Raw genomic sequence first — 26,148 nt, 5'->3', positions numbered from 1 at the left:
GCAGTTGGTCAAGGCCACACCCCCAGCCACACCCCTGACCCCCCCCCCCTCTCTTTCTCAAAAGCTGATTTCAAAAGAAATAGCACATACTAAGGAAAGCTCATTGTGGGACTGGCTCTAGTGGCATTAATTCTGCACCAAGGCTGAATTTTAGGAAAGAGACTATTAGGGGACCACTAAGGGCTATACAAAAGCATCCAAATAACATAGTGTCATTGCACCTTTAAATAATTAGTTTTGAATGAACAGTAGGCCGGGCAAGGCAATATTATTTGTATAGCTCTATTCAGCAGCAATGCAATTCAAAGCGCTTTACATAAGAAAACACAAACACATTATTATTAAAACTTATATAAAAAGTATACATTACATATTGTACATATTAATACAAAATTAGGAACAGCAGAAAAAAGTTAAAAACAATTAATACCTGATTAAAAACAATGAATCAAAACCAGGTTGAATACCAGAAGAAAATAATTTAATTCACAGTAACGTGCAGTGCTCATAATTAAACAAAGGTAATATCAAAAAGGAAGGTCTTCAGTCTTGACTGAAAAGAGCAGAGTGTTAGTGCCAATCTACAGTGTACCGGGAGTTTGTTCCAGATATACGGAGCATAGAAACTGAACGCCGCTTCCCCCTTTTTTGTTCTGGTTCTGGGGATGGCAAGCAGACCTGTCCCTGATGACCTTAGAGGCCTCTACGGTTCATAATTCACTAGTAGATCTGACAGGTAATTTGGCCCTAAACCAGCAGAAGAATTTTGAAATCCATTCTTTGGGGCACAGGAAGCCAGTGTAAAGACTTCAGAATTGGACTGATGTGATCAGCTTTCCTTGTGTTAGTGAGGACGCAACCAACAGCGTTCTTAATCAGCTGGAGTAGACGGATTTATTTTTTAGGGGGACCTGTAAGGACACCGTTACAATAGTCTAGTCTACTGAAGATAAAGGTGTGGATACGTTTTTCCAGATCTTGTTGACACATAAGTCCTTTTACCATTGATATGTTTTTAAGGTGGTAAAAGGCTGACTTTGTTATTGCCTTAATGTGGCTACTTAAGTTCAGGTCAGAGTCCATAATTCGACCAAGCTTTCTGGCTTTGTCTGTTGTTTTTAACATTGTTTGAAGCTGGGTGCTAGTTCTTAAGCGTTCCTCTTTTGCTCCAAAAACAATCACCTCCGTTTTTTCTTCATTCAATTTAAGGAAGTTGTGGCACATCCAATCATTAGTTTGTTCAATGCACCTAGCCAGTTTTTGTATTGGACTGTAGTCTTCAGGTGACAGTGTTATGTAGATTTGTGTGTCATCAGCATAACTATAATAATTTATATTATTATTTTTCATAATATGAGCTAGTGGAAGGATATAGATATTAAATAGAAGGGGTCCTAGGACAGAGCCTTGTAGAACTCCACACATCATATCTTTATGCTCAGAAGCATAATTACCTATGGACACAAAGTAGATCGTATTTTTTAAGTACGATTGGAACCACTTTAAGTACAGATCCGGAGAGGCCAACCTAGCTTTCCAGTCTATCCAATAGTATGTTGTGGTCAACCACAGTAAGCTTATATATATTATAGCTTATATATGAGCAGTAAGCTTATATTGCATCTGCCTGCAAATACCTTGTGTCTGATTCATATCACAGCCACGACACCAAGTGCTTTGACTAAAAAGACCATGCATGCTCTCTCCTCCATCTGTACAAACTCAGGCTGTCGGGTCAGGGTTTCAGTTCCCTTTACCTTTTAATTACAAGCTTTTCTTTCAAAAATGAAAGTGACTTGCAGACCTAATGAAATGAGCACTGCTTTGTTAAACTTCGACTAAACTGTAATAACTGAGAACAGTGTTTCAGGAGCTGTTATAATAAATAAAGCAATGATTGATTATCTATGATTAAACATAATTTGTGTATATCAGTGTTTTTTCCCTATTCTACTGACTCTGTATTGCAGTTTGTGGTGGGACTAACTCAAATTTATTGTGCGTAGATATTAGCAGAAACATTCCAGTGAAGAGGTTATTCAAATGATCTTAAGTAGGGTTGGGTATCGCCAGTGATTTCCCAAATCAATTCAATTCTGATTCACAAGATGATTGGATTACATTGCCGATTTGATATCATTTAGGTGGGGAAATTTCCGTTCCAATACCAAATTAGCTTGGATATAAAAGAGATTCTGAGAGAGAACTGTAAATGTACAAGCAAGAAGAAACCCTCATATTTTTTATTATGCACTAGATTCATGTTTACATTAAGAATTGAGCCCAAAAAAGTTTGTTCAAGGTACTTTTTAGTTAACAAGACTAATATTAATATATTAACATATTGAACACATTAAAGTATCAATTTTGGTAGCTCATCATAATCAATATCAGATGGACTTTAGATTAACTGGAGATCAACATTTATTTTATTCAAAAACAACGCTGCTGATTTCACCATGGTACTGTGCTTAGTGTGCTGCTTTGTTTCATCTACATACAAATTACTTAGGATTTTAGAAGTTTTGATGAAAAATATGTAGCTGTATCATTCATTTTTTTATCTCTCCCGCAAGAAACAAGACATGATTGAAAAACACGTTCCGGAAAAAGGCTTCCCCACTCACAATGGTTGGCATCCTCTCTTGACCCCAAGGTCTTATCATAAAAGAATGGCATGTACAAACATAAACAGTAATGTTACTTAAAACACTTTAGGAGGGTGTCATTATTGGGAACAGCAGTCTAAAATAAATCTACTATAATACTCCACCACATTCATATGCAGTTACAGGGGCCAATTACCATGGTTCCAAGAATGATCCATTCCTTCAGTAGACTGTATGATCTTGCATCATCATTATTATTGTGAAGTGCCTGTGGAGTTACAGTAGGGACACTAGCTTTAGGGACTTTACACTGATATAATACATGTTTTAGAGTGAATAAATAAGGTTTGCCCAAGCTGCAGCTGCAATGCTTATGTAGGATAGAACTAGTTATTTACTCGCTTGGGCTGCAGAAAGTAGGCCAGCTTTACAGTAGTCTATTCTTTTTTCTAATGTCTTGTGGTGACGTCACATCACATGAGAAATTTGTCATTGTCTTCTTCAAGAGCTTGGGCTGTGCTGGGAACCTTTGTTCATGTGGGCCTGTTAACCCAATGAGACAGCGGCCTCGTATGAACAGATTGGTTTGAATGTGGCACGTGTGCATGATAAACCTTCGTTAGTAATTAGTTGGGATCTATTTTTATGACTACTGACACTGCTGAATATGTTCCATTTGTCTGCTGGTTTTTGACTTGAATCTCTGCAGTATGAAGTTCTTCTTTGTGCTCTTTTATGACATTTTTGTGAATGAAACTTGGAACCCTTATGTGGCAGCAGAGGTGCGTTCATGCTAATGACCATTCCCAAATTCAAACCTACACATGAACGGTGGGCTCTCATCGAGTTAAAACGAGCAATTAAGATAGAGTGCTGAATTGGACTCGTAGCACTCTTGACTATGAGCAGACCTCATAGGAAAAAAGGATGATTTAAGATGAAGATGTAAAAATGTTCTTGCACAAGGCCCTTCCTTTTTGTGATATTGAGCTACGCAGATAAACTTTGCCTTGGGTAGACGGAGAAATGTAAAGCTTTTTTTCAAAGGTTTTCTCTCCGACACATTCTCAAACTCTCACTGGGTATTGTTTATTTGGATCTCCCCCCATAGCTAAACTTTGATCCAGGTCGACATGTTTACACTTCCTCAATGACTGCTAATGGGCACTAGGGGGCAGATACGCTGTGAGTGAATACATTAATTAATGAATGATTGACCTTTGCGTTGATATGATTCACGTTTAGCATAAAGACAGTCAACACCATCCCGTCCTTGTTATCCTCTCCAGTTCGCCTGCCATACATCAGCTGAAGCAGCAGGGAGTTTTATCCCCTCCTGTCCCCTTATTGCATCCGCTGTGATTTCTGCCTTTCTCTGCGGTGCTCGAGGACTCTCTGCCACTGGCTGATGACTTATTCTTCATCCCAGAGGATCCGTGTTATGAGACTTAGGGAGGGTTAGTGAAATGGCCATAGCCAGAGCCCAGATTGACAGCACATTATTAAAAAAGGTGACACACACACACACACACACACACACACACACACACACACACACACACACACACACACACACACACACACACACACAGGTACTCATCCAGACCTCCACTACCCAAGGACACACACACACACTACCTTTGCCCTGCAAGTGATGAAAAACAGTCTTAGTATAAAGTGCATTATTATACTTTGTCTTGGAGGGGGAAAAATCCATAATGTAATAATGCAGTGAAAAATCTATAGGAATTTGATTCTGTCCCTCTTGAATAGAAAATAAATGCACAAAGCTGACAGAAAAATGCACCTTGTGCTGTTCTATAATGTTCAAGCCCATTCAACTACAAATGCCAAAAGTACCCTTCCCTCTCAATGTTTCCCCCAAACCCAGTGAGCATATGGCAGCTCCTTGGATACAAATTTGTCAAAGATGAAAATTTAATTAAGATTTAATTTCTTTTTACTATGCCCATCGAGTCGTCTGATGCGATAAGGAGATCGATGAATCATTATCCGGAGGGGGGTGCAGAGTTAGGGAGGGGCTATATTTCGTCTTACAATGGCACGAAGAAGAAGAAGAAGAAGAAGAAGAACAGGATTCAAGAAGTGATGAAGAGAGAAAAGGATGGCGGAGATAGAGGGAGGGGAAGTGGGCATCACTCTCTGTCACAGCTAACTCAGCCTTCTGGGGTGGCTCTGTCTTTCTCGCTTTCCCTCTCTCCATCTATGACTCTCACCCCCACCCGTCTCTCAGCTTTCTCCCTCTGCGAAGACAGAAGGAGAGGGATCAGTTTGAGAATTAACCATGGCAGTTCATTTCACTGTAGGGCTGAGGAAACTGAGGGAGATAGAAGCCGGCGGTGGATGGGGGGCAATAACGGGTGGCCTTTGAAAAGTTGATTTCAAATAGTAAAAATGTATCCTGAATGTTATATTAAAGGAAAAAAAAATCATTGAATGCACTTTAAACTGAAAACTGGATCTGGAGAATAGTACTTTTCTGCACCCTGTATGTGTCTGCAGTAGCCTCTGTCGGAAAAAGAAGATCTAGCCCAATGCCATGGCAGTTTGTGAAATAGTGACATTATTTAATCTATTGATTCGTGTACAGGGACACGATTTTTTCAGTTTTTTCGTGGTGGTGAGCAGTAATTTTGATCTAATGTATTTTAATGGGAGGCATCTTTCATGATTACAGCATGATTACGGTAGCGAGCAGTATTGAAAAGCCAAAAATCCGCATAAAGAGGTTTGTTGGGGTGATGGATGGGTCAAACAACACAGGAGACTGGGGTGAAAATCCGTCCGTTCGTCCTGTTGTTGTTGCCGGCGTGGGGCATTTAATTTCCCTGTTGTTGTGTCCAATCGTGTCCCAGCGGCCGTTGTCGTCCCCCAGAGCAGGCTGCTGCAGCCCAGTCTCATGGCAGTTCATGAAATGGTCTCGTTTCCAAATAAATGAGAAAAATCCTGTCCCTGTTGACAAATCAATAGATCAAAAATAACGTGACCATTTCACAAACTGCCGTGAGACCTGGTTGGAAGATTAGCTTAGTTTAGCTTAAATGCTGGATGTCTGTGGAATCATGAAACAACTCTGCTCAAGTAAAGTGCTTTCTGGATTTTCCCCTTACCTTTATTGTGTTTATATATCTTTTTTTGTTCATGTAATAGGTTGACAAAGTGAAAAAGCCCAAAGTCCACCCCAAAGATACAAACTGCTCCAAACAGCTCTATTGTAGTCCAGCCTTAACTTCCGTGACGAACGCGTGTCAGTGTGTAGAAGGGAGAGGCCTCACTCAGTCAACACACAGGGTGAAGAGAGGAGCGGCAGCAATTTATTTATTAATGGTGTTTTTTGAAGATTAAACCATGTTGACCTATTCTGGTACAACCTCTAAATACAATTATCAATTTGAAAATAAGCATAATATGAAGTCTTTAAGATTTCACGTGGATTCAACTCAAACAAGTTCACATACACACACACACACACACACACACACACACACACACACACACACACACACACATACATACACACACACACGGACAGAACGTGTGCACACACTAATGGCCATTCAACAGAAAAGATACTGGAAAGCAATGAAAGCGCAGACACATATTTATCTAAGATGTTACACTCAAGATGCTACAAATTTGAATATGTTAATGATAGGCATTGCATCTGGATCTGCATAAAAACAAGCTGTATAAATGGCCACATGCTGGTTCAATGCACAAAGAAAACAGATAGGATCTTCAGATCAAGTCCTTTTACTTAAATCTGTCATGTTGTATGAGATATTGTGGTAATTAACAAACAAATAACGAAAGCGAATAAACTTACTTTCCTAAATGTTTCTAAAACAAATCTTTCTAGAGACACAAGTGCCGGGTTTTGAAAGCATCAGCAGACGAATCCAAGAACGTCGCTTCATACTGGAGTTCAAAACTGCTCGACTGCTTTTACAAACTAGTGTAGCTTGCTGATTTCTATTTTGTAGGATAATATTTTGTAAACTGATGAAAAGCTTTAATTTGCCAAATGCACAGAAGCGGATACATTATTCATCAGGAATGTTAAAATCCCTCTGCAGATTCCCAACTTTATAGTTATTCATCCATTTAAAGATGCATTCTGACCTCACCCAGGGTAAAGTTCTTTACACATGCAAATGAAAAATAATTGTTACCAGTGAATTAGAAGCTGAGCTTGTAGGAAAGGACAAAGCGAAGCTATAGAAGGTCGTGAAAAGCCAACACATTCTCATGGGAGTGAGAATGAGTTGGTTCGTAAAATGCGGACGCTTGGTCAGGGGCCTTTGTCGTTGTTATTGACGGTAAAAGTCTCCTTTAGTGTCATATAACAAGCTTTACTTGCAACACTGTGTATCAGACAGCGTGGTCAGCAACACTGGGGCCCCGCAGGGGACTGTCCTCTCTCCCTTCCTCTTCACCATCTACACCACAGACTTCAACTACCACACAGAGTCTTGCCATCTTCAGAAGTTTTTGATGACCCTGCTGTGGTTGGATGTATCAGCGAGGGGGACGAGGCTGAGTACAGAGCTGTGGTGGGGGACTTTGTCACATGGAGTGAGCAGAACCATCTCCAGCTCAATGTGACAAAGACCAAGGAGCTGGTGGTGGATCTAAGGAGAGCCAAGGCAGCAGTGAGCCCTGTTTCCATCCAGGGGGTCAGTGTGGACATCGTGGAGGACTACAAATACCTGGGAGTGCACTTGGACAATAAACTGGACTGGGCCAAGAACACTCAAGCCCTCTACAGGAAGGGCCAAAGCCGTCTCTATTTTCTGAGGAGGCTGAGGTCCTTCAACATCTGCAGGACAATGCTGAAGATGTTTTATGAGTCTGTGGTGGCCAGTGCTATCCTCTTTGCTGTTGCATGCTGGGGCAGCAGGCTGAGGGTAGCGGACGCCAACAGACTCAACAAACTGATTCGCAAGGCCAGTGACGTCGTGGGGGTGGATCTGGACTCTCTGTCGGGGGTGTCAGATAGGAGGATGCTGTCCAAACTACATGCCATCTTGGACATTGTCTCGCACCCACTCCATGGCTTGTTGCTCAATCACAGGAGCACTTTCAGTGACAGACTCATTCTCCCAAAATGCACTACAGAGCGCCACAGGAAGTCATTCCTGCCTGTGGCCATCAAACTTTTTAACTCCTCCCTCTAAGTGTCTGACACACACACACACACACACACACACACACACACACACACACACACACACACACACACACACACTTAGAGAGGTTGAAACTGGACAATATTATCTGTATTATCTGTTTTGTGCAATAACACTGGCCTGACATGTGTGCAATCTCAAATACCACAATTATTATTATTATTATTATTATTATTATTTAACTTTTCACCATTCCAAATCCTTAATTATGTGAATTATGTAAATAATGTATAATAACATTCCTTTATGTAAATACCGTACGTATCCAATTCCTTATATTTCTTTATTTCTTGTATTTCTACTCTATTTATAATATTGTGCAACTACAACACAGAGTTTCCCTTCGGGGATCAATAAAGTATTTCTGATTCTGATTCTGATTCTGATTCTGATTACCTAAACACGCTTGGTCAGGACTATTGGCGTCCCTTTTGACGCTGTTAGGTTAAGGAAAAGGTCGTGGGTGGGCTTACGGTTCCTCGACACGTGGGAATAACGGGCTGGTTAAAAAGAAAGCAGCTTACCTGACAGGCGGCTCTAACAGGACGGTCAAGGACACGCGCAGGACACGAACCCCGCTCTCCTGGGTGAAAGTCCTGTGTCCTGTGTCCTGGGTCAGGGTTGGACCCATCCAACCCTGACCAACCTCCCTACGTAGAATTTCCCCCTTACATACTACTCGCTAAACCCCGTCTAGATGCTACTCTCCCCGGTACGTTCTACACACACGCCAAAGGGTGCTTTTTTTGTTACATCTGACGTGGACAGCCACTGTCCAAGCGTCCATATTTTACCTGATTGGAGTGAGAACGGGTTGGAAGATCATGACTTGTATTTACGTCGACATAAGCAGCTATATAGTTATTGTAAGTTATTTAAGAGGAGGGCTACCTTGCTGCATGGTGACAGCCTGGTGAATGAGTTGAGTTGGATAATGACTGATGATTTGACGACACTAACAGATCCTGCCAGTCACCTGTAGCCTTTTTCTGATGATAACACACAAATTGACTGTTTTTGGTGCCAGAATTTAGACACTTCCAATGGGCATTTGATCCAAATATGACAAATCACATAGTCATAGTCTTTTTCTCTGTTCAAATACGTATAGATTTATTTTATTATTTATTTTGGAAACTTTTTAAAGATTAGGTCTTCATTTGTCTGCAGCTTGATAAAATGAATAGATTTTCAGGACAGGATTAGGAGACACTTGTTCAGATTTAGCTGAAGCCAGCCTCAGATCTCCTTTGATCAAAGCAGTGTAAGGCGTGGACATGCAGCGGATTTCACTGTAATGATTCATCCTCCGCCTAGAGAGAAGATCCACATTAGCCCCGCACCGTCTGACTGAAAACCCTGCAGTTCTTGGTCCCTGATGGAGGAAAAAAAAAGTAGTGCTGTCTTATCTGGAGGTTACAGTCAAAATAACAACAAATATTATTTTATTTATATGACCTACAAATTGCATTCTTCTGACGCTGTTTTCTAATTAGTGTACTCGATGCAGAGCTACCAGATGCCACAGCCTGATGGCTGTTTTATGCTTCTGTGTCATATCGACAGCGTACCCCAGACCCTCAGTCCCTTCTGGACCCTACGCCATAGCCTGACGCGCACTTCTGTAATGTAACTACCCGTCTCGACGACGCACGTCTCTCGGCCATGGCTTGGCAGCGTTGCATTCCCCCCGACTCATTTCCTGGTTCTCCTTCTCCATAAACAACATGACATCAAGGAGAGGGTGAACTTCTCCTGCTACAGATTTCCCACCGTGGTCCGAAAGCACAGGGGAGGCCCTTTGTTTCTCTCACTATGACTCTAGACCAGTGGTTCTCAAACTTTTTCAGCTCAAGACCCAAAAGAGAAATTTGATGTCCCCCCGGGACCCAAATTTACAAAAATACACCATGAATCATTGTAACATCTACATTTTGAAACTGTGGACAAAAGACGGAACAAGCCATGAACTTAAATGTATATGAAGGATATTTATTCAATTATGAAAAGTAAACAAAAACAGAAAAGGTCTCTATTCTACTTTCTGTGTCTCACCCCTTTCTCAACTTATTTTCTTATCCCTTTCTAGGATAAGAGAAGAGAGAGAGACAAAAAAAACACAGTATCTGAGCTGACCAGACCAGTGTAGCAAAAAAGAACGCTCATTCACATAAGATTGATATACATTTTACTCTGCCAATTGGCGACCCAATAAAACGGGTCTGCGACCCATTTTGGGTCCCGACCCTAAGTTCGGGAAACACTGCTCTAGAGTCACTACTTTTACTGTAAACAACCAATGACATTATAATGAATAATATTACTAATTATTATTGTTACACACATTATATCTCTCATATACTATATTAGGTATTGGGTAATGATTAAAAAATGTTTGTAAACCTTTAAGAAACCATTTTTAAAACATCTATAAACATTACATAGATAGACGGACCAGACATTCCTAACACGTTGTTAAGGGTTCCTAGTTGGTTGGTGTCTGGGCGGTTGTTATAAAGTTGTTTGATAAATAGTTAATAATTACTATGTAAACCATCTATAAAGATTATCTGGATGGCTATTGTAAAGTTGCAAATGAAAAACATCAGTTAGTTATTGGTTAGTAAGTGTTTGGTAAAACAAGGATGATTTTTCTCTATAAACACACACATACAAACACACACACACACACACACACACACACACACATATATATATATATATATATATATATATATACGTATATACTGTATATATACTGTACATATAGAGACAAATACACATGTGTATATATACACATATACACACACATATACAGTATATATACAGTATATACTGTAGATATATCACTTCAGCATACTTTAATTCCTAAATAATTATATAATGTGTATATATACCAGTATATTTAGTAGCAGTGCTGTGAGGAAGGATGCTGCTGTAGGCCTAGCAGAGACAGTGAGGGGGGTGGTAGAGCTAGGGAAAATAAAAAAGTGACACACAAATGTACTTTGGGTTTGTAATTACCTTTACAGTGCAGGGAACACGTATGACAATAATCCTAATGTCTACATGTAGATACATTTGAACTTAACTGTACATTAGGTCAGTTATTAATAATTATTAATTATTATTTAATTATAAGTATTAAAATTGCAGAGTTAGAGTTACAGTAACAGATTGTAAAGAGGCAATATGTACAGTGTCTACAGAGAGAAACAAGGAGAATTGAACAGACAGACAGTGACAACAAAGAACAACATACTGTAGAGAATGACAGTAACAGCATTCAAACAACACTAACAGACAGCACACACAGTCACACAGACGCTACAACATCCGTTTTCTTTCTCTTTTTTGTTCTTTTTTTTGTTCTTTAAAAAGTAGCAAGCATTGTTTGCCAGTCACTTCCATTAAATGTGTAAAAAATCTGTTACATCAGGTACTACTTGTATTATTTCACCATCTCTACACAAATGTGATTCCGTGGGTGGGGCTGCATGGGCGTGGTAATGTGGGCCGGTGTGGCCATAGTGCCAAGGCTGAATTTTTGCCCCAGTCCCCCGCCCCTGTTCAGATTTTACAGAAGTTTGTATGGTTTGCCCAAATATAGCAAACTGCCTTGAAAAATAAGATGCTTAAATATTAATTATAGGCATTAATACTGTTTAAGGAGCCCTGGGTAGCACATTACTAACTAACGCATTAGTGTAATCACATTACTTTGTTAATAGCACACTAATGAAGCACTCATGTAATGACATTACACACACGTGCCAATACATTGTTCCATTTAGAATGTCAGCAAAATTGCTTACTATTGCTTGATAAAAAAAGAAGGCATTCATTTTATTCATTTAAGTGTGATTACGCTTTACATCTACACACAGTTAGCTTTGTGAGACCGACTGCTCCATATCACATACGAGTTGTTTTCATCAGGCCCACAGCTTGACTATGTATTCATTTAGTGCCCTGTGTTTAGGCATAAATACACATGAACACTTTGCTGCACAATAAACATAAAACATAGCTTCACTTCCATCTTCTCCTTCTTACACAACACCCACTTTGTGCTTTTATTCCTTTTCCCACAGCTATTTGAATTTCCATTTTACCCCATTCGCTTTCTTTTTTTTCTCTGTAAAACTCATCGCCTGTTGTTTTGCATCCTCTCACGTTGTTGCTCTTTCTGCCTTTCTACCTCACCACCATTGTCTTCTTTTTTATTCTTCTGCCTCTGCCTTTTCTCACTCCATCTCTTGGTTTTGTTTCATGCTCGCATTTTCTCTCTCTCTCTCTCTCTCTCTCTTTCTCTCTCTCTCTCTCTCTCTCTCTCTCTCTCTCTCTCTCTCTCTCTCTCTCTCTCTCTCTCTCTCTCTCTCTCTCTCTCTCTCCCACAACACCCCCAACCACCCCAGAGACCGAGCTTGTTTGCTCTGCCTTTCCCACATCTCGGCTCTGTGCAGCTGTGACGGTAATCTTTCTTTCAAATATTTGTTTCTTCCAACTTCAGATTTTGTTTTTCATTCCTCCCCCTATAGCTAACACCACCAACGTACACCTCATTCCTTCCTTGAAATCTTAAACTGTTCTTTTTCCAACTTAGCTCCCAGGCACTTTAAGTCTTGCCACCTTTAATTCAGATCTACACATTGAGAGGGAGCGAGCGAGCCGGGGACTCTGGCGGGGCGAGCTGTAATTTTGCTCCTGAGGAATTTTATCAAGTTGTATGCCGTGTGCTTGTGTTTTGGCTGCCTTTCCACTGCTAACCAGTTAGCAATGCCTGTCAGCATCACTGGGCTCCATATAGCCAAAGAGCTTCAGATGATGATGGATTGCTAAAAAATGATGGCAGCCAGGGAAAGTAATTACAAACTTTGCCTGCGGTGGAAATGCAGCAGATAAGCCCCCCCCCCCTCTAAAGTAGTCCGGATTGCGCCAAGCCAAACAGGTGAGACACATCGAAGGTCAATGCCGAATGGATACTGACAGAAACAATGTAATTACACACACACACACAAACACACACTCTAGTTTCAGAGCCAACTGTACTATTGACAGCAGAATCTTATCTGGCAAATTTGATGTCCTCTTTTTGTACATGTTACACATTCAGGGTGAAAAAGCCAGACTGCCATCTCAAATCTTTTTGTTGTTGTTGTCATATCCAGATTGCATCCAGATTGATTTTAAAATATCCAGACAGCAAAAAAACACAAAATGTGATCTTTGTAAATGGGATCCAAACCACATTTGGAGGTGGCTTAAAATGCGATTCCAATCTGATTTCTACAGATGTGTCTCAGTCCAAAAGATCTGGCCGCCCAAATCGGATTTGAAGTTGTCTTTCGTGTCACTCGCAACTCGAGACACGACGACATGTGCTGAGCTGAATCCATGCTGCTACTCCATACTACCAACCTCCATTTCTCATGTTTCCACCTTACTGCAGCAACCCATGCAGAGAGGTTGACGATGTCGGTACACGCAAATCCAAAACTGATCACTTGCATAAAAAAGTCTGTCTGAAAAAAAAATAAAAAATTGGATTTAACTGCACTGTGAACATAGCTTAAATAACAGAATAGCTTGTTCAGTGAGGAAATAGAATGTATGCTAAAGATGTAAAGCCTTTGGCGCCAAGGAAAATAAATGTATTATTGGTTTCTGATAATCCATTAGCAAGGTTACAGTTATGGTCTTGAACGGATGACAGTGGAACGGAAGCAGAGAAGGATGAACATCAAGCACTGAGACTTGAAACCACACAGCTCTCTGATTCCATAATTATTGTAAATCAGTTGATGCCCTACACAACTCAGGCTCGCCCCTTTATTTTAATGCCCACATTTGTGTGTGTGTGTGTTCTGTCGCATGTGCTGAACTTACATGCGCACAGATCATGTTCAGTGAATTGCACATCCCTCAGAGATCATGTTCATCACCCAGTGGCTCGCGACCATGATCCCTGCATAACTCATACAAATCAATGGAGCACAGCATCAACATAAGCAGTTCCTAATGCTCTTCCTGTGCGATAGGACAAAATTAGATTGCAGCCAGTGCCCCGTAATGGCGGAGCCAAGCAGGTGAAGGGGATCGGAAATGACAGTGATTGAGAATAATCAAATGACCCGACATGGGATCCTGGACATGTGCTCGAACCCCACAGGTTGTTTGTAAAGTGGCAAATAATTGCACTGACAGGCCACTGGTGTTCCATATCATGACCTGGAAGAAAAAGTCAGATGACCCACAACTAGTCCAGCAATTTGTCAAATGAGTAGTCATTTTGACTTCATAACATGTGATGGGTTCCACACTTCTAGTCATTGACATTTAGCTAAAAGCAAAAAGCATACATGTACAGCTGGTACAGTGCAAAACTGTGTTCATTTTTTCTGAATAAAAACAGTTATGAAAATTATTTGTTCAAATGATGAACGTACTATGTAGTATTGAACAGTCAGCTATCTAACCAGGCCCTTTTTAGCACTGCCTTACTGTTTTTTTTCTTCTGTTTTTTTAACAGTTCCGTTAAAAAGCTAAAACACAGTAAGAAGATGGAGAAACCTTGTATAATGCATGTATAATGCATAATGGCGTCCAAATGTGATATAATTAAGGAAACTGATTGGTTACACATTTTACTGTCGACACTGCATAGTACATACATACACAATTCACTGTTTGCTGATAAGCCCTTCCCTTGTTAGTTACTTGGGATGACCCAGCTCCTAAAGGCCACAACAAATAGGAGACAGACCATAAAAAGTTAAACAAAAATGTATTTTATTAAACCAAATCAAACCAAATTAAAAGATTATTGTGATGTGGTTGTCAGCATAGTCAGTGGTGTAAGTGTAAGTGTAAGGGTGTGTGTGTTTGTGTCTGTGTGTGTGTGTGTGTGTGTGTGTGTGTGTGTGTGTGTGTGTGTGTGTGTGTGTGTGTGTGTGTGTGTGTGTGTGTGTGTAGACAAAGCATAAAGACAAACTAAAGCACACAAAACCAAACCAATAGACAAGAGGGAGAACTGGAACCACGGCAACCAGCAGCTGCACTGCAACCAGGTCTAATTAACCTGGGAACTCTCAGGTGTTTCATGTTACAGTAACGAGCACCTGCAGAGTCAGCGAGACAGTTGAATCACACAACACAAGACACAGAGGTTGCAACATACTGTTGCTAAGCCTGTCAAGCTTTATTAAAATTGTAGCTGGCAGATTTCATCAGCTTTAGCTAGCTAGCTAAAGTTAACATCAGTGTTGCCAAATTAGCAACATTCTCGCTAGATGTAGCGTTTTTTCAGACCCTGGTATTTCTAAAAAGTTGACTACCAACTAATTTAGCAACTTCGGACTATCAGGGGAAAAGTGAGACATATTATATTGTAAATATTTCCCATGCATGCTGCTCAGAGTACTCACAGTCCATCTGCCAACATGGGGTCTTCCTCCCTCCCCTTTTGCACTGTAAGCAGCAGGCAGTCAGCCCACAGCCAACTGAAACAAATGATATACGACATTGTTTGGCGACTTTTAGCAACTTTTGGAGCTAGAGCTAGCTACTTCAATTGGAAAAGAGTTGGCAACACTGGCTGACGATTGTCCAATGAGTTGGTTGAAAAACCCCAGTCTTCTGCTGACTTTTTTAATGTTTAAGGCTAAACAGTTTTCTTGTATTACATGCATTTAAAAATGTATTGCTCTTTCTAGCAAAACACAATTGTAGCCAGGCATGCTAACATTTGCAGCGTATGTGAGAGCAGGTAAACTGACTGTTTAATCCAATTCTTAACTCTTTTGGTATTGTGTTTCTGGCTATGGAAATGTTAAAAGAAAAGCATATATCATATCCACTGCGTGATGGCACAGTGGGTATTGACACATGCCTTTGGTGTGGGAGATCTGGGTTCAATTCCCACTGCGAAACATCAACCAATCTGTTCCTGAGCAAGATAATTGACCCATAGTTATAGGTGTGTGCTACCTCTGACATATAAAGCAATTGTAAGTCGCTTTGAATAAAAGCGTCAGCTAAACGACATGTAATTTAATGTAACACAACTCTCTGTAAAATCACAGTATTGCTCTTATCCCACGGACACCGCTTGGACCAACTATTATGATTGCTAAACTATAATTGGATAATCTTTGTTTGTGGGAGATGCTTAGCAAACAGCCAATTAGCCTACATATTAAACAGATACATATTTTACTGTAGAATGTATAAGTAGCTGTAGACTGGAGGCGCTTTTCTAACTTCATTTAAAGTACAAATTGAACTTGATTAAATAGAAAAATGCATGAATCTGGTTACTTCTTAATTATTAGTATAACTGGTAGATTGAATTGGGTTTTTGACACCATTTTTTTAAAGTTGGTTCAGTCAACCTATTCCAACTGTATCATTATTATGTTGATATTACCCTTCACAAACCCTTAATAGTCAAACACAGTATCATATCTGTAAATTGACTGATTAATTGTGTAGTGTAGTTTTAACTGTTCTGTTGTATTAATACTGTGATGCTCAGAACCAATGCTGCCAAATCAAACTGTACTTCGTGAATAAGGTGATTGGGATCGTCCTTGCCTTTTGTCCTTCCTGTCTCCCGGTTAGCATCTGCCCACCCCCTTGAGGTTTGACATCCATTATGCTCCTCCTCCATATGTCAGCATAGCCTTCTGCACTTCACAGCTTTCAGACTGGTCACAGATTTGGATCCTAAATACAGCTTGCAGTCAGAGATCAGAGGAAGAGTGATTGAATGACACAAGTTTGATTAAAGTCCACGTACACAAACACATGCCCACTCTCAGGAAATCCTCATGTTTTCCATGAGTACCCGGAGATATTTTGTGACAGCTCCATTAGATGAAAAGCCCCACCAAAAAATCCTGCACAGATGCCTCCCTGCCTCCTAAGCTTCCTCAGCCGAAGGTGTTTCTAGTGTGGTGAGCTAGAAAAGAGAGAACACTCCCTTTCATTTAATTTCTTCCTCTCTAGTTGACGGGGGCGCATTTCTCCTATTGCCCAGCATGCTTCCTCATCCCATGGTGAGGGGGTTGTTTGTTTTTGTGGGCAGGCTGCCTTATTGAGGGCAGGGGGTAGAGCGAAAAGGAGGGAGGGCCTCCGTTCAAACAGATGATTAGAAAAAGTGGAGCTGGCGTCAATGTCGTAGTAGCAAATTCCTCTGAAATCAAATGGCAAGCAATAATACACCGCCGGTGTGTTCACGTTCCTTTGAAGCATACAGATGCAAACAGGGACAAATGGCAAAGTCCTTCAGCCGCCTGTGCTTCAGGGTGTCTGAAGCCGCCACAGTCCTAATTAGTACCCAAACAGAGATGTCAGATCAGATGGTGAAATGATCGGCGCAAGAGACCTATGAAGGTCTCAATCTCCTCAGATCTCCAGCCAGACAACGTCCTGGTGTGGGAGATATCCGGTCACCATGGGGATGAGATAGACTGTATTATCTGCTCAGTGGCTGTCTGGCACAAGGCATTGCTTGATGTAGGTATGGACAGGCAGGCAGCAGGATAAGACATGTCCTCCTAAGGCATCAGAGGCTGAGTTTGCCACCTATGATGTCATCTGATATGCCATGTGTGTCATTGTGTGCATGGCAATTCTGTCTTGTGTGTCTTTGGCAACACATGTTTTAAAGACGGATGTGCCTCAGTGTGTGTCTCAAAGCAGTATGCAACTTTTTAACTTGTCAAATAACTTAAATATTGCAGTCTGTCCATAAGCATGTGGAGTTTTCTGAAATTGTTTTTTTCAGTGACGTTGGGACATTTTTAGTTGTGTACTTTTTGCTATGTGAGATGGCAGCATTGACCTTTTCTGGCAACAACAGGGACATCAAAGCAAAAATAATGAAGGAAATCAGGAGAAACCAAAGAACCGTGAAGCTAAACGTGCCAAAGGCAACCCTATCAAATCATGGTGAAGAATAGTTTTTCTTTAGGTGCCACGGATATGTGTCATTTCAAGTGTCATCAAGATGAATCACAAGTATTGTGGTTGGGAACACAATCAACTGGATGCAGGACTAAGCTGCAGTCACACTGCCTGCGTCGGCCATCAGACGGTCCGGCGAAAACGCAGGTCTGTTCATTCATTTTAGATGGGGGTAGGGCGTTTAGGCTGCAGTGAACAGTTGAGACCGACTCAACTTATGGAGAAACGCAACCCAACGCAACACTGTGGTGGCCAGTCATGTAACTGCCGATTAAACTTGTCAGTCAGTTTTGAGGATGTGTGAGAGTCTTGTACTGCAAACAAGAAACATCACTGCCTCTATCGCTGCTACAAAAAAGTTTAAAATACTAAACTGCTCAGGAGTTTGTGTAACAGCGGACTGTTTCCTGCCACAACAAAACACAGTCCCCCTGTCTCTTTTCATTCCCTCTTTCTCCATGAAATGAAGCTGCCTTCGAGTGCAATCAGAAACGTTGAGATCTATAAACAATCTGAAGGAAAACAGTAACTGTGAAATATGAAATCTATTTGTGGTACATTGGGGGTAAAAGAACACAACAGGACGTCACACAAAAGGGTCAATTCATTGAAACAACCCTGCAACAAATCGCCGGATCACTGTTTCCTGGTCTGAACTTGTCCTAACAACTCAAGGAGAAAGGTTCCAGTTGTTGCATTCTTAATTGAAGTTGTGATTTTTTTCTCTTTTTTCTTACAGGTATTCCTAATAACATTGGTCCAGTTAGTAAGTACAAGTTACCAAGGAACTATATGAATGCTTGATGCTTTGCTTTGCCTATTGTGCCACCCTTCACCATACAACCCTGACCTTGGTGCCAAGTGTTCATTTCTGATTCCAATCTTCCTACGAAAGATCACTCAGCAACTTACCTTGTTTTTTAGAAAGACAAGATAATCAATAGCTGGGGGCTATATTGTCATGATGTGGGCATATTAATTTATTTTATTCAGACTCAACCAGATAACACTTGCTTGGTCTGCATGCAGAATGTCATTTTTTTCTCTCTCTTCTCTCCCATGCATTATAAATAAATGGCATCTAGACTTTATTAAGGTGCCAAGACCTCTCTGGCAGTATAATGTCACAGGAGGTCATTTTAATATAAGCCGCAAGCGCCTGGGCTGGTATTATCTTGGTCAACCAGTAGCCCCTTGGGAGGGGGAGGAAGAAGAGAGGTGCCATGTCTCAAGTTACCGCTGCCTGGAAGGCAGTGTGATGCAGGAACCATAGGATTGTATTGAACAAGTCAAAGTGCATTCACAGCCTGGCTCAATTCTTTTTATCTTTTTTCTCATTGCCCTGTTGTGAGTTAGAATCCTCTGTTCCCGGGGCACCAGATTGATTTGCAAATTGCCCCTTCCCTGTCAAATCCTGGACCCACATAGACTGGCTGAGGGTTACAGAGACATGTATGTTTATAATAAATTGGCCCCAATGATCATCTTAAAATGTAAATGATTATGAAGACAGCACAGTGTAATTGTGTCTATGCTGTAGCTGCAATATTGTTGGCTCTGATGCTTCATGCTAACACTTATGCATGTACTGGTAGGAGAGATGAAGTCCATTATCTTCATCCAAAGTAAGACAGCTGACCTTTAGTAGTAAGACGTTACTGGCTTGCATACAATTGTCTGTAGACTTAGATATATATCTAAATAAAGAAGAAGATATATAAGTCAATTTACTTGTGGGTCATACTGTGTTGCCTATACTGCACACAGCATTGCCAGATCCACATAATTTAAAATGAATTGAGCTTAAAGGAATAGTTCGCCAGTCTGAGGAATTTGCTTATTTGCTTTCTTGTCGAGAGAACAACTATCATAGTTGTCCATCAAATATGAAGCTGAAAACAGGAGACAGTTAGCTTAGCTTATTTTGGCACAAAAACTTAAAGCAGGAGGAATTGCTAGCCTGGCTCTGTTCAAAGGTAACAGACATCCATAAGTGTGGTGTCAATCTTCACGTCTAACTCATTAAAAAATTGAAAATTCTCCAAATGTTGAACTATTTTTAAGCTCCAAGTGCTGATTCTCACTATAATGCTAGTGGCTTACTTTCACTCACTATCTAGTTAATGCGCAAGTGTTAGCGAGCCAAGTTATATGCACCAAGGGACACATGGATGACACATGCAGACTTGTTTTCATCATTTAAGGGCTAAGATGATCACTGGGCAAGTGTCCCAAAACATGCTGTGTGAGGCACAGGGTGAAAACAGATTGTTCCCAGGTGGTTTTTAATCAGGCTTTAGAGGGAAAGTGAACACTGGTTGCAAAGTCTGATGCTATGTCTTGAGTCAGAAATGGACATGTGGCCAAGAAGACCAAACCACCCCTCTCCCAATCTTCCACTGCTTGCCTCCTCCCCCTTTTCAACTTTAGAAAGTATGCTTCCACTCCATGCATGGCCTGACAGTAGCTTAGTGTGTATGGCGTGTGTGTGTGTGTGTGTGCATGCTCCTCATACATACTGTATATGCATACATATTCACTTCAGTCCTCTCTGTCCCATCCAAATGCCAGGCCAGACTATGTCCAAAGGCTGTCCTCAAATCCTTCCCGGGGAGAGTGTGAATGCTGATAAGTGTGTGAGTGTGTGTTCGCGGAGGGGGGTTATGTAGAGAGGACACTCTGACAAACCAAAGTCTTCCCTTCTCATCCAGATTGGCCCACGGCGATTTAAAGTTCTTGCGAATGGCTGTCCTGTCACAGCAGCCTGCCAGAGAACCGGCATAACCCAAAAGAATACACACTCTGAGGAAGTTGAGGCTGTTCAGTGAAAACACAAAGCAATGTTACGTCTCGTTATTAATAAAGTAAGAATAGAGTGGACAAAATAAAGTTAGGAGTAACCTTGAAGTTGTAAAATGGACTTGAAGCTAAGCTATTGTGAAAACAGAAAGAAAGCACAGCACTTTTCATGTTGCTGTTTGAAGGTAATTGAATTCCTTATTGACTTTTCTCAATTCTATTTTAAGTTTATTAAGCCAGGCAGAATTGGCTAATGCGGACCATTAAAGGGAAATTAATATTTTAAAAAACAATTCTGGCTCCGCAAGATTGCATTTCATTATGGGTACGGGATTGATTAAAGTCCGTCACCACTCATTTAGCTCGCCTTACCTGAATATTCCCCATAACAAAATAATTAATGGAAGCCAGATGTGTATTTCATCCAATCAATTGCCAAAGCAGAATAATTAAAAATGAACTTACTTAACCAATTAGCGGTTGTAGATCCGGACAGTGTGGTTTGCTCATGTGTGTTTTTTCTTTTTCCTCAGATGATACATGTACTTTGTGTTGTCATAGATTAATTGCTCATGTCCTCGTGAGTCAGTTTTGTGTTTGTGAGCGACCAGCTTCACTGATAAACACTTAACACCGGCTCTAAATTCAAATAAAAAGAAGGGATTTGACAATGTAAAAGATATGCGTTTGAGCAGATATGCAGTGTGGCCTTTTTCTCTTTATTTATTAATCTATCATTTTTAAAGAGCCTCTCATCGGGTGACTCAAGTGACTTTAACCCACTGGAGATGTTGCAGTCATCACCGATGCCAGAATCCCACAGCGGGATCCGTTGCAAAACGTTTTTTAGGGAGAGGAAAATGAATGAAAGAAGGGGATTGGACAGGAGATGCTGCATGATAGTCTTTTGATCATCCAGTTTTGAAATCAACGACAGGTAATGTTAGGGGGGCTTAAAAGTGATTGTCAGTGTGTAGACATGCCGAGCTCCAAGCTTAATTCCAATTATAATAAAAAAAGACATTTGAAACAAATATTCCATGTGAAAAAGGCATTTCTACAATGATTCAACCTGAACAGCAGTCTTGTATTTGATACAAATATAGTTAGGGCAATGGGCTTCTTGCCAAGACACCACTGGATGTTAATTACTCAAGATTGCATGATTCATGGAGTCAATAGCAAAGGACAGAAAGATCAAGTGAAGAGATGAAGGGGCACGATGGGGAAACTTATCCGTATTCCTCCCTTTGCTTGAGTCCTCTCCATTTCCAACCGCAAAGTATTTCCCTGACACGGAAATACGGACTTGTATGTAATCATGAGGTTATACTTCCCACAGCAGTCCGTCATTCCAAGTCCCAACACCTGCCATTATTTATTCATTGTTATTCCTTCACCAGAAATACACTGTAATTAGATATTGATTACATAGTCGATGTGATGAATTAAACAGAATGCCCCATAACTTCTTAATTTGCTATACATAGTTTAGACTCGCTTGCATTAATCATGACTTAAGTATCAAGTTTAAGAGCGTTTAAATCCTTTTTCTTCCGTTTTTCACCCATCATTGCCATTGCCATAAACATACACACACATACACAGCAAGCCCATGGAAGTCACACAAATTTGCATACAACGTCTCTCCTAAATGGGTCTTTGGATGCATTCTCTTTGCCCGTCCATGTCAGCCCTGCCCCATTGTATTCGCTGTTTCCTGATTTACTGATTTGAGTCATGCTGGACATGTCCGTGTCTCCAGTTGTGTGTGTACACTACCACGTAGTCCCCACCCCAACCCTCTAGATTACCTGTAAGGTGTATCACACAAGTGCACATGAATAACTCCTGGTTTCTCTCAATTGCACGCAGTTCGGCCGAATGTGTCATCGCTAGGTGTCGCTAACCGAAAAGAAGGTAGGCATCTAAGAATATGCAACGACTTTGTTTTTTTTGTTTTTACAGATTCATTTATCTAGGGGTGTTTGCATAGAAGCAAAATAAATGACTCTTTGGTAGATTTTTGTGGGTAGTATCTTCCCCAGTTTCCAATCTTGCTTATTTTCCTGACAAACCAAAACAAAATCCTCCTCAGCCTGCTTGTCTCGCTCCTGATAAAAGGGTTTGGGCTCCTGCAGCGGAGGCTTGAGCATTCACAGGGCAGCCATGTAGCAACATGCTGCAGTGGCGTACATTATCCTCTCAATGTGTACAATCATACATACACACTCGATTTTAATTAGGCACAGAGCTTCCAGGGATTCTCGGCCCCATCTTAGCATATAAGGAAGAAAAGCAGGAGAGGTTTCACGGCGTTTCTTATGCAGATTGATGTTAGACTCATCTCAGCTTAATCCATCGTGCAGATGTGATGTGCAGCCACCTCGCAAACAACTAGCACACAACCACTCAGCTCTGTGTTTCCATGACCGCGGCGAAGCGCACACAGTGTATGTGTCAGGGGCTTATGTCAAACCCAGTACAATGGCAGAGGCTGGACCTATTATTTCTTTTTCCCACTGTTTGTTTTATGACCGGAAAGGAATCGAGGGATTGATGTGCTCACAGCTAGCCAGTTCCCCTGCCCATGCTCTTGTGCACAAATTTATAGAGTGAAAATTCTTGGCTGGCCTCCGCCGAGGTGGAGAGTAGTTTGTCAGGGGATAGTTCCTGTCTGGGGAAACATACACAGAGGCTTTTGAATTATACAAAGCGCTTGTTAATGAAATGAAGCATAAAAGAGGGACCATAATATTGGAATTGTTCGGTATCTAAGGCATTTGTAACAGATGCTGCTACATGCAGCCAACTTCACTTGGCAATGTCACTCCTTATTTCCCAATGCCATCATTCATCATTATTGCGTATGTTTCTTACTTCTTTTTTATTTTACAGTTACATTTATTATCAGCATGATGCTCAGTATTTTTAAATCTCTGACATTACGTTTTTATGTTTAAATTGCAATATCATGTTTTTATTTTTTATTTTGTTTGTTTCTTTTAATTTGTCTAGTAGCTCCTCAGGTTGCATTGTCCACAGCCACTTCTGTCCACGTTGCAAACAGCAAGCGAGGTAGGAGCTGGAATTCATACGTTGCCCCCCAGATGACACCCAAGCCTTCTAACTGTATGAACTCATGTTTCTGTTTAACTGTAAGCCCCCTAACCCTTGCAGTACTAACCCAATGTTAGAGCACTACGTATCCATATCTCCAGCTCAGTTCTGGACTGATGGTTTTCACTGTACAGGGCACACTGAGGATCCATTCATCTATGGAATCGTTTCTAAACACTATAAAAGTCCCTTGGAATCATATCTTTTTCAGTGCAAATAAAGTGGGTGCTTTAGACTACAACTATTTTTGGGAAACGTGTTTCCGAGACTCAAGACTTTTTTTTTCCTGTGCGTGCATGATTTATGACTTTAGCCTATTTCTGGAAAAGAGATTTTTTTTTTCTTCTTCTTTTGTGAGAGTGGGTCATTTAATGTAGAAGACGTAGCTTACCCTCGGACAAGACTTTCTGCTTTAGGTGAAAGGTAGAGTGGACTAGACTTGCTGCTCCTTCATTTCCAAGCCTCGTCGGGTTGTTAGCAGCCAGACAGAGAGACCTGACCTCAATACAGATCCTTAATAACCACAATCCCTTGGACGAAAGCCCCATCCGCCACCCCCCTATTCTGGATCCGTGGGCTTTCTGCCCAAGCGGCTGCCAGTGAGGCTTAAGGGTCACATCTGTCTACGCTGTGACACGTGGTGTCAGGGGTCACTCCTTGTGGCAGACGTATCCTCAGTCGGTGAGCCGGGGCTGCACCCCCTCCCATCCTGCACCCCTTAGGCCAGGGCGGCCAGTGAGGATCACAGACCGCTGCATGGGTTTTCACAGTTTAGCTACAACTCCATATATCTAATTTAGCATGCGGTGACACACTCTCTAGCAGTGCAACTCAGCATACGCTCACTTGCCATATTGACTGCTTTTAAAGACAGAATAAGTTAGGTTGTAATAATATTGCCTCTAAAAACAACTATGAAGCTCACTTGGAAATATGTGTTGGATGAATCATTCTGAAACTGTTTTTGTACCCCCTTTGAAATATTTTTTTGTCAAATACCCCCTGAGCAGCACAAAACACTTTGGGTAGAAAAAAAGTTGGTAACACTTTACTTGACAGTATCGACATAACCGTGACATGACACTGTCATAACTTTGACATGACACTATCATGAATGTGTCATAAACTTTATAAACAAGTTATAAACATTTATGACTTCTGTCATTAGTGTCGTTCGATTTTTGTCATAACAAGTTGACATTGTTTGGGTTGTCTTGATTATGACCAGAACATGATCAGGTCTCTAACCTTGCACAGCTTATTATAATAATCATTATGTCAACATGTCATGAATACAAAAAGAGGTGGATTTACTTTTTCTAAAGTTGTCAAGTTGTCATTACAAAGACATCCTCTGGTAATGTCATCCTGTTTAATGTCAAGACAAATACATCCCAAACTAATTTAACGTCAACTTGTCATGACCAAGACAACCCAAACTATTTCAACTTGTCATGGCAAAAACTGAATGACACTTAATGACAGAAGTTATGAACATTTATGCCTTGTTCATAAGGTTTATGACACGTTCGTGACAATGTCATGTCAGAGTTATTGCAGTTTCATCATAGTTTCATCCCTTTACCATATTGACCATGACATTTAAGACATCAATTAGACAATATTTCAAAAGATCCCAATACCATTCCCTGAGTTGCAAGAATCGATTTCATTCGTGGTTTGACCTGCCTCCCGCTGTGTGGTGTTCCTGATGTGATCGTGTGTGTTTCTATGTCATGATTTCGGAGCCTTCCTTGCCTCGTGTTGTGTGCTTGAAGTGATGTGACCTCTCAGGGTCTTATAACGCTGTGCTTTTAAATGTGATGTCTTCTAACTCTGGCTGTGCCCATGTCAGACTAATCACCCTCCCTGACATTACTTTCTCAACATCTCTAACACAACACAGTCTCCATTTTTTTAACCTGCATGCCGTGGTGCTTCTCTCAAATTCTTGCTAACCCCACCGCCGTAGCACTCGCAGCAACAGCAGCATTGCCAACACTCCCTTCCGCGTCTCTCTCTCTCTCTCTCTCTTTCGTTCTTTCTTTCTCCCTTCTCTTCCTTTCACATTCTCTTTGCAAGACTGTGAATGCTTCGGCCACTCCAACCGATGCAGCTACATCGAGCTGCTAAACACCGTCATTTGCGTGAGCTGTAAGCACAACACTAGGGGCCAGCACTGCCAGCTATGCAAGCTGGGCTACTACCGCAATACCTCAGCAGAACTGGACGATGAAAATGTGTGCATAGGTTAGTCCCCCACCGGCCCCTTTCACTGCCACCCTGCTTTCACACAAACACTGTCCTTGCCCCACCCCCTGTCTTTGACTTGTCATCAGAGAAAGTATCATCTTTCATCTCTCACCGCTCCCTCATTTGTCCACACTCCTGCCTCCATGTCTTACACTGGCCCCCACATCTTCCTGTTTCACTTTTTCTGC

The 26,148-nt window shown here is 41.1% G+C and overlaps 1 protein-coding gene across 16 annotated transcripts in view; it reads left to right on the top strand.

Moving 5' to 3' along the window:
* ntng1a (netrin g1a) overlaps positions 1 to 26,148 on the top strand; it is a 271,523-nt gene that overhangs the window by 232,911 nt on the left and 12,464 nt on the right. For 6 of the 16 annotated variants that reach the window (XM_032503682.1, XM_032503681.1, XM_032503684.1 and 3 more), the window contains 2 exons: positions 18,528 to 18,554; positions 25,790 to 25,957. In XM_032503682.1, coding sequence (XP_032359573.1) covers positions 18,528 to 18,554; positions 25,790 to 25,957 — 195 coding nt within the window. Of the gene's footprint in view, positions 1 to 18,527; positions 18,555 to 22,462; positions 22,508 to 23,605; positions 23,720 to 25,789; positions 25,958 to 26,148 lie in introns of all 16 variants that reach the window. The other 10 variants (XM_032503689.1, XM_032503687.1, XM_032503693.1 and 7 more) reach the window with 6 other exon arrangements.

This window comes from Etheostoma spectabile, chromosome 22 (assembly GCF_008692095.1).
Source record: "Etheostoma spectabile isolate EspeVRDwgs_2016 chromosome 22, UIUC_Espe_1.0, whole genome shotgun sequence".
Classification (NCBI taxonomy): Eukaryota; Metazoa; Chordata; class Actinopteri; order Perciformes; family Percidae; genus Etheostoma; species Etheostoma spectabile.
The sequence above is the reverse complement of the archived record's forward strand: the minus strand, read 5'-3'. Positions and strand labels throughout refer to the sequence as shown.